General features: G+C 41.2%; 1 protein-coding gene across 4 annotated transcripts in view; it reads right to left on the bottom strand.

Annotated features, from left to right (window-relative positions):
• LOC115158006 (single-stranded DNA-binding protein 3) overlaps positions 1–8,880 on the bottom strand; it is a 33,205-nt gene extending 24,325 nt beyond the window's left edge. For 2 of the 4 annotated variants that reach the window (XM_029706453.1, XM_029706451.1), the window contains exons 1-4: positions 8,642–8,880; positions 7,884–7,956; positions 7,705–7,766; positions 7,529–7,613 (exon numbers count right to left, since the gene is read on the bottom strand). In XM_029706453.1, the coding sequence (XP_029562313.1) occupies positions 7,529–7,613; positions 7,705–7,766; positions 7,884–7,956; positions 8,642–8,697 (276 nt within the window). In that variant the 5' untranslated portion in view covers positions 8,698–8,880. The remainder of the gene's footprint in view (positions 1–7,528; positions 7,614–7,704; positions 7,767–7,883; positions 7,957–8,641) is intronic. The other 2 variants (XM_029706452.1, XM_029706454.1) reach the window with 1 other exon arrangement.
• Between the last annotated feature and the right edge of the window lie 961 nt (positions 8,881–9,841).

Genomic DNA, 9,841 nt, shown 5'->3' on the forward strand with positions numbered 1-9,841 from the left:
GTGGCAGTTTTGAAAATGTCAATAGTTGGAAGCGTTGCAGAGTTAATTGAAAATGTCATTGTTTCTCTGATTTTGTCATTAATTAGGCAAATTTTCGACCCATATGGTTTATGCACTAGAAACTCATGGACAATATGGACACAAATAAAATATTATATTTCTTAAAAGCTATTCAAGTATAAATTACCATAGATTGACAGTTACTTTGGTAAATTACCACTAGCTTTGCAACCATAGTCTGGTAAATTGATCGTTCAAGTTTATCATTGACTGGTTGGCTCTGAGCGCTTTAAAGTTTAGAAAACCGGTCAACGTGTGATATTATGCAAAATGCTAGGAGTCAAACCTTTAAAACAATTTGCATCAACAGAATGATGAACATGATTTCTTAGTCCAAGACCAGGCTTATCTGTGTCCATGAAACTGGTCCTTATAAGTATCTCACACACCACAGACAGAACAAGCCTCTCAAGTTTGACCGGGGTGGAATCTAACTGCACAGCCAAACGTGCTGATCCAGCAAGTATCCAGTAGATCTGATAAGAATCTGTGGGATTCATTCCAAAGTGCTCATACACAGCAAGGTCTCACTGCTAGGCCACTTCCTGTCCCAACCACAGCCATAATTCACTAATGTGCCATTTGCTTTGGTCGCACGCTTGTAATTGACCGTTGTTTTTTTTGTAGGAGCATTTCAGCAGAGGCTAATGCTTACATTGCACACTGGTATTAACATCTGGTATCAAAGGCTAGTTATGACAGGAGGCTTGTGAGAGCATGGAGTAGTCACAAGTAGGGTAACAGGATACAAAGTACCACCACCAAAAACACACATCTTGAGAAAATGAAGTCACATCCAGGCACACACACACACACCTTACTATCTCACCTCCCTGCACTCTCTAAAGTGCTCAACCTTCACAGACAACACTAGTGGATATAACCGAACACACTCGCAGTCCCTGGTATATCGACTGACTGCACCCCTTCCTAATTATATCTGAGCCGGGTCCTGCAGGCCCACTGTGAAATACCACAGTAGGGGGAGAAGTGAGGCCAGAAGGAGCCATCCAGGACCAGTCATCATCCAGCCCAGCTGTACCTGGAACACACTGACCGAGTTAGCTACATTCAGGGGGCATCCTTCAACCCTGGGACACCTGGGGGGGGGTATTTCACAAAGCAGGATCAATGACAACCAGCCAACTTGCTTGAATGTTCAGAATTAACTTCACATTTCTAAGAAGATTTTGCTAAAAATGGGCATGTATTGATTCAACCCATATTCAAATTTAGATTTGTTAATGACACAGAAACAATGTATTTGTTTATCTAAGTTAGCTGGCTAACATGATCCTGCTTTGTAGGATCCCTCTGGGTCGTAAGCTATTCACTGGAAACCAAACGGAAGAAAATGGACTAAAACGGAATGGAGAGACTAACCTGAAGGTAATGGGTAATGCTGGGTTTGGTTGCAAAATGTTTTGCAACAGCGCACCCTAATGAGTACAACCCTGCCTTGAGCCTACAGGAAGCAGACCTGCCAACCCTGTCCAACTTATTAGAGTACCAGACACGCGCGGCAAATTGGAGATTCAACTCATGCGCCAAATTGGGATCCCCCTCCCATGCTCATGGGCTGTTTGTCAGTTTAATCGCAATTATAGAATTGTACCAAATGAAGTCAATAAAAAAGGTAGGAATACTTTCTTGACAGCATTCCATTTACACATATGGTCAAAGTCACTAACAAGATCTAATTAGAACACACAAAAGGGCCTAATCTTGGAGTTTTTTTATTTTATTAAACAAATGTTATTTGTTTAGGTACAAAAGTCTTAGCCACGATTACATTTTTTTTTTAAATGACTGATGGAAACAAATGTTTGAAGCAGATCATCAGTATCAAATAAATATGTAATCCATAATAAAAAGGAAAAAGCTATGATAGGAAACAGTGGGTGAGATCCAATCTTCTGGAGACCTTCAAATGGTCAGGAAATCATTTCCTAGACAGATTTGCCTGGTAGCTAGCAGATTTAGCACTTTAGAGCCCACTGAAATGTCCAGCTTATGTTTGCTAACGTTAGCTTGAAACAATTAGTGTTCACCTTTCCACAACACACGGAGTCGAAAAGGGATTGGTCCTTGTTTACATACAGCTGACAGTCGGCAAACTCAGCATCACAACAAACAGGAGGAGGGGCAGACACGGGGTAGCTACGTCCAATAATGATTTATTCATCTCCGTTGACAAACTCCGTACATGTCTGTGTGTTGCAGCTCGAGAATCAGGATGTTAGATTTACTCCGTTGATACATTGCTTTTAATTCAAATGTTTTAATTTAAATTTAAAAAAAATAAAAAAAAATAAAAAAAACAGGCCCTATTCATTTCTGCATACTTTTAACTCGGATCTCGTACCTTCGAACGTGGACAGAGAATTGCGTAGTTACGTGCAGGTCTGCAGAGGCTTATAGATAAATGTCTCTCTGGGAGACTAGTATGGTTGTCATAGAATAGTGTGATCAAGCACTGCTATGTATGAAGTGGAGGTCAGGTAGCTGTGGAGGGATATTGGAGCGTTGACACTTCATGGACTAGGGGGATGTTAGCGTTACACCTAAGAATGATCTGTTACTTCAATGGTAACAATCATATTTATGTTCTAAAACAAGTCTACATTGCTCTTGTACCTTAACATACGAACTGTAAGCTCTCAAATGCACTAGTGTGCATGGAACGTCTCCAGGAATGTTCCTTCTGATCCTTATCTTCTGGTACTAGAGCCCACTGTGGTGCATATTCAACTGTAGCTCTGTGTCCCCCACCAAATGGCACCATATACCCTATGGGCCCTTGTGAAAAGTAGTGCACTCTAAACGGGAATAGGGTGCCATTTGGGATGAAGCCACTGTTCTGCTGCGGGAGAGGAGGGCCAAGACTCCCAGATGCTTTGGTACAGGAGGGGGCAGATGTCACAGACTCCGCTGCCTGGGAGGGGGCAGCTGAGTGGGGTGGTGCGGGGGCCCATCTCTAAACCTCCCCTGGGGGGGGCTTCTTTTTGACAGACTAGACCCACCCCTTTGGTTGTGTGTGTGTGTTGTAGGTCACAGCAGCTGTTGTCTCTGTACAAAGACAGAAAGTGGGGGAGAGAGGAGAAATAAAATGGGAAAGTGGTTGAGTAAGGTAGCTCTGAGAAGGTAGACAGAAAGGGACAAGGTGGATGCAGCATAGCTCGGAGAAAAGGGGACGGGCCAGAGAGACCACACTAAACTAACTGTCCATGACCTGACCTTGGCCGTATGTATCAAGCGTCTCGGAGTGCCGATTTAGGACCAGTTGTCTTTTACATCACAATGAATAAGACTTCATGGACAGTGCTATCTCTAAGACGCTTGATACATACGGCCCCTGGACTGCTTTACCATCTCACTTCATCCACCTGAACCAAGCTATAAAAAGGAAATGGGCCTAAGCTAGTCGATCTTCAACCATCCACCAACTCCATAAAAATGGCTTTGTTTTCATAGCAGTCTCCTCCTTGTCCCTGATGGTGAAAGGTCTGGCAGTAGGACCCAGAGAAGAGAACTCAAGCTCTCTACCACTCCCCATCCCCCCCTTTCACATATTCTCTCTGGTCCTCCCTTGGTTGCCAGGCATATGCCACGGTGGCCACTCCCCTTTTCTAGTCTGTCCCTCAGCTCCATGACAGCCATCAATCAGCTGCTGACACCATGGCGACGGAGCCCCGGGGGAGCATCCATCCGACCAGGCGTGAATACGCCAGGGAGGAAGGGCCCTGCGCTTTACGAGCCGCGATGCATCGCTGCTTCCCTGCTAGCAGCCCAGCCAGCCACCTCCCCCCCACCCAAAGCCCACAGAGACAAAGACAGCGCTGGGACTACTGGCCATGGAGGTAGATACAGAGAGAACGAAAGACAAACCCTGGGCCTACTGTACGCAAACACACAGAGCAGAGAAAGAGAAAGCCTGGGCCCACGCAAACAAAGAGAGAGCACTGACCGCACTGTCCAATTATACATGTGTTAGCCTAAGATCAACACAAAGAAACATCGATTCACAGGGATCCCATCTCCCAATGGGATCCCTGTTTGATGAACAGGACCTTAATTTTAATCTAGGTTTCTCTGTAGACAATTACAAATGATCTATAACAGAGGGTGGATAGGGCCCTGTATCAGTTTGACCACATAGATCACCTGTTAAATGGTTATAACGAGGTTTGACTGTGTAGAAACATCTAAATTACCTTCAGAGATATGCTAAGTTGCAGTCAAAACAGCTCATAAGTCAGTCAGTGGTATGAATACTTAGTAAAACTGTAATACAGATACCAGTTACCCTCAAATGTACACAGTGCTGTATTGGTGTGTTTTATTTTACTGAAAATGTGATATACAGTGAGCTGCAGCAGTATTGGGACAGTGACACATTTGGTTTGGCTCTCTACTCCAGCACTTTGGAATTGAAATGATACAATGACTAGGAAGTTGTCATCTTTAATTTGAGGGTATTTTCATCCATAGCAGGTGAACTGTTTAGAAATTACAGCACTTTTTGCACTAATATATTAGGTTAGCATGTCTTGGGGGTATGATATTTGTGCGTCTAACTTTCTCACTCATCCATAATCATGCTAGCATCCACATTAACGTAGAAATTTTTTGAGAAAAACATTTACCATTAATTTCTATTGGGGACAAAAATAATCTGAAACCAAACGTAGTCATTGCGTGCTATGAATGTGGGACCAAATACTTATATTTATTAAAAAGTTAAGTGAATTTGTCCTAATACATTTGGTCCCCTAAAATGGGATTACAGCACTTTTTATACATGGTCTCCCCCATTTTAGGGGACCAAAAGTAAGACAAATCCACTTATGTTTATTAAAAAGTCAAGTAAAATGGTCCCATATTCATGGCACGCAATGACTATGTTTGGTGTTTTCAGTTGTTGCCCTGTCCCTTTCTCTGCGATTTTAATTCTAATGGAATCCGGAAAGAACAAGACCTTGTCCTCAAAACATTTACATCAGAAGGTGCAATGTTATGGGCAAAGCAACAAAACATCCACAAATTAAATATTTTTCTTGATCAAATAACACGGAAACAACCACTTTGTGCAGTATTAAAATTGACCAGCCATACAAACCAGTTAATGTAAATTACTGTATTGTACATAGGATATTCATCTAGGTTTGGTAGCTGTAGACTTTGCATCACTATGAAGAAAAAGTGATTGAGACAATCGGTTTGTGATGATTTGATATGTGGCTCAGTTGGTACAGTAGAGCTTAGCGCTCACAACGCTAGGGTTGAGGGTTCGATTCCCACAGGGGACCGGTATACCCTCAGTGTAAATTGCCCCGGATTAAAGCATATGCTAAGATGCAAACGGAATGAATATACCATTTCAGTTTACACAAAAATAAGTTGCATTTGCAAAGTATTTCAGGAAATTGGAAAACATAACAAGCAAGTATTTATATGCTCCACAAGTATTATCAGATTCACTGTTTTGTACAGATAATTAATCAGACTCAAGTTACAAATGCTGGTTAAACACTCAAATACACGGAACAAAAATATAAAACGCAACATGTAAAGTGTTGGCTCCATGTTTCATTAGCTGAAAGAAAAAGCCCTTTTGTGGGGGAAACTCATTCTGATTGGCTGGGCCTGGCTCCCTAGTGGGCCTGGCTCCCTAGCGGGCCTATGCCCTAGCGGGCCTATGCCCTAGCGGGCCTGACCCATGGCTATGCTCTTGCCCAGTAACGTTAAATCCATAGATTAGTGCCTAATTAATGTTAATTGACTTATTCCTTATATGAACTGTAACTCAGTAAAATATTTTGAATTTGTTGCATGTTGTGTTTATATGTTTCTTCAGTATACATTTAGTTTAAACGTTCACACAAAAGTAGCACACTGAGCCTTCACTAGTCCTATATTAGCAGACTGATGTAGATGTCTTCAGCGCGGGCTTGGTAGAGGCACGGGCTAGTAATAGTTCACTTCCTACCAAATTTCTTATACCAGTAGTTTCTTTTCAAATCAGTAAAGGGAACTGAACAAGTGTACACTTTGGGAGGAAGAGAAGATAATTGGGATGTAGCCATGGTTATTTGGATGCTTCCAATGGGGTTTCTGACTGCCTGTCCTGGGGCAGACTGACCTGACCAGCAGTAGTATGAGCTACGAATGATGGAAGACTAAAGCCATTTCCCCAAATGCAGTGTTCTGAACATGCAAAGACCGTATGCAAATTGCCAATATGCAAGAGCAGAGTTTAGTGATAGGCCACAAGCACTGTGCAGCCATTTTGGGAGAAATTATCTATTTGAACAGAAGAATCTTTTTTAAAAAAAGGTACAGGCTCTGTAAATGGCAGTTCCAATGGAGTACTACTATCCTGTTAGCTCAGGGAAAAAGCCCAATGTAGCTCAAGATGGAGACGGGTTCATCTAGAGTTTAAAATAACAACTCTTGGCCCCTGTCATCCTCAAGATAGTTGAGAATCTGAACCCATCTCTGCTCTTGAACATTGTGCAACAGTGACTGGACACAAAGGGAGAGCTGGATCGTGTTCATTAGGACACACTTTGCAATGTTAAACAAAAATAAGCATTTATTATTGGAAACATCTATAAGCAGAAGTATAAGGTAACATGGGGTAACTAGCCACCCTAAAAACAATGTCCAGTTGCTGACACAAAAAAAATGCAAAGGGCAATAAGTGGCTACAGTTTACACTTTAGTTATTCAATGAAATATTTAGAAAAGGGGCATTTTTCCCCATTCACCGGAGTAACTGCCCCCCACCCACAAAAGTGTTAGTTTTATTTTATTTTTTTTGTTATAAACTCTTCAAAGCTCTAGTCAAGGTACTTCAATATTTTATTTAATAAAAAAATTAAACAAAATGCCATTGCACATGTCACTATTAATATCCACACTATGATGAGGTTGATGCAAGGTCCCTACTTACACTTTCATGCCAAAACATGTCCAAATCAACTTGTGGCAGGGGGGGATGTGACAAAGTAGTTTGTGAAAATTACAGGGGGGGTGGGTCCATTTAAATTAAGAGTAGAAAAACAGTCAGAACATATCTCCATTGCCACGACACATGGCATCAAAACTGTATGAGGTGTAATATGGAAGATTGTCTACAGCAACAAAAAGGTACTGATGGAAAATGAAACATTTTTACGTAAGCTGGGCTGAGGCCCATCTGGGTGCAATCTCATTCTACATTTGAAAATGTAGTAGGTGCAAATGAAACCAGGGTCCGTATTTATAAAGGGTCTCAGAGTAGGAGTGCTGATCTAAGATCAGTTTCCACTTTTAGATAATCTTCAAAACAATTATATGTACAGGAGGGGACCTGATCCTAGATCAACACTCCTACTCCGAGACCCTTTAGAAATACTGCCCCAGGCTCTTCAGCAGAACCCCAGCAACATGTGCAGCAGCAAGTCTCATGAGGAGCAGAACTCACATAATCATGGAAGGCTTTCGCTTCACTGGAGTGGTCACATGTCTCTCTTCTCTCTGGTGCGGCACAATACAGGTCCCAAAATACACTGTGGACAAGACACACAAGTCATAAAGCAATAGAATACTGTACACAGTAGAACTTGGTGTATTGTTAACAGTGACATAAGTAACACTTACCACCACCAAGAGTGTAGGAATCCAGGTGGTTCCCCAAGTGTGATGTTCTTTTCCCATCGTATCTGGAAAGTGGAGAATAAATTAAAAAAGGTACATGAACAATAGGGCCTACTTAATTATTATTTATTAAAAAAAAGAATGGATTCATGTGGAAGTGTGTTTGGTAGTATGATACTCACCTCTGATAAAAAGGTCTGTGCTGACTTCTGTGCTCCTATGTGTAACAAATATTCATAGACGTATAAAGCTAACCTGTGAACAAAAAAAACAGTTTGAACAATACAAAAAAATAAGTGTTTTAGAAATACACAGTTTAGCCAACTCTAAACTAACCTACTTTGACTCTATTAGGACTAATGAGTGTCTCTAAATCAACTAATATTTCTTACACTTTGGGGTACATGATCGACAGACATTCATTTTTCAGTAGTTTGCATGGACCGCCGACTCCAAAAAGGCCTTTCGAACAATGGCTTTCCAAACACTTGAAATCGGAAACACTAACCAAGAAAACGCGTTATTAGAAATAAAAGGGATTGAGCGTTGGAGACTGCCCTCATAGCCGCGAACTGATACAAAGTAGCAACCGAAGCAAAAGTGTATCAATTAATGCAACAGAAACCACGTAAAGCCAAATTGGACAGTACATTTTTTTTTACGCTACTCATTTCACGGTTTCCGTATTTTTTTATTTTTTACAAAAGATAGTTAGACGCTGAATTGCAAATACAAACACCAATTTACGTTCAGTAATGAGGCCCAGGAAGAATATAAAGCCGAAGGCAGGGTAAGGAAGGAATGGCGAGCAGACAAGGCGGTTCATTCAATTCCATCCTCGAATGAGGAAATTCGCTCCTTTAATTCAGCTGTCCAGCAAACCACACAACCGAGAAGGGAAACAATTTGCATTAGGTAAGACATAGGTTTTAAAACTTACTTTTCCCGTGCTTGGCCATCCGACGGTACAGCGGACACTTTGCCTTTAGGGAACATGGTTTTCTGAGGGAGGAGGACGCCCGTCTTCTCTTTCTGTATTTTCGCTATTTCATCTGTCAGACCATCAGTCAGCCTCGGCCGCGACCCTCTCACACTCCAACCGCACTTCTCAACCGAGCCTGGTCAATGGGAAGAGATGGGGCTAAATTGACTGGCGATTATTTTTCACCAATGAGCGTACAGTACTTCCATCTAGTCCTGCCCTACAGTTATGTCATGTCTTTTGTTGCCAATTGGAGGTGGTTGTTTACAGTAGGCAATCTACTTTACATATCCCAACGTTTTTATTGTCATGCAATGTTAGAATAAAAGGCAAGCTATCTTCAACATTGAGAGGTATCATCATAGCATTTCAACAAATCATTAGATACCAGAACACTCCAGTTTCAGCCCTCTCTATGATGACTTATTAAATTGTCAGTTATTATTAGAGCCGTATCCATAGTATACCTTATCCATAGGACATAAGCAAATAAAACACATTATGTATTTTTACCCATATCCTGTTCCATTTCCATGGTTAAAATAGCACAACCATAGACTATTGTGAAATAAAGGTTTTATTCCCTTAATTTAATAAATAGGCTATACATTTTTTTTTATGTATCATAGGCCTAGGCTACCACCTGTTTCCATCTAGTCTAATATGTATAATTGACCATTCAAGAGACTATGGTAGATCTGAACTGAAGTAACAGCGTCTTCCCCTTTAAGGACACTCAAAGTAAAAAGAGACATCTTATTGGTTGTTGATATGGAATCAGTTCACGGGTTCCTTAAAACCGCTGACTGTTCTACACGCTCTTTCACGCGTCTGTCTATCACAATTGCTGCAATTAGAATATCCTGTTATCACATTTCTACCGTTTGTATTGTCATAAGCCTTCTGCTATTGGGAATTTTGCAAATTATAGCCTACTGTAGGCTCACATGCAGTTGATCATTTTCCCCAAATGATTTAAGAATGTATTAATGTCTTCTCATTTTGTTTAAATCCGATTTGACTCAAACTAGGTCGCTGAAAAACATGTATCATCATACCTGGCGTTATGTAAATTTAAACAGGCCTACAGTAGCCTTCAGATATGATAATGAATTTCAACTAAGCAGTCGATTTTCCACTATGAGAACCAACAGGATT

Source organism: Salmo trutta, chromosome 22 (assembly GCF_901001165.1).
Source record: "Salmo trutta chromosome 22, fSalTru1.1, whole genome shotgun sequence".
In the NCBI taxonomy this organism is placed as follows: domain Eukaryota; kingdom Metazoa; phylum Chordata; class Actinopteri; order Salmoniformes; family Salmonidae; genus Salmo; species Salmo trutta.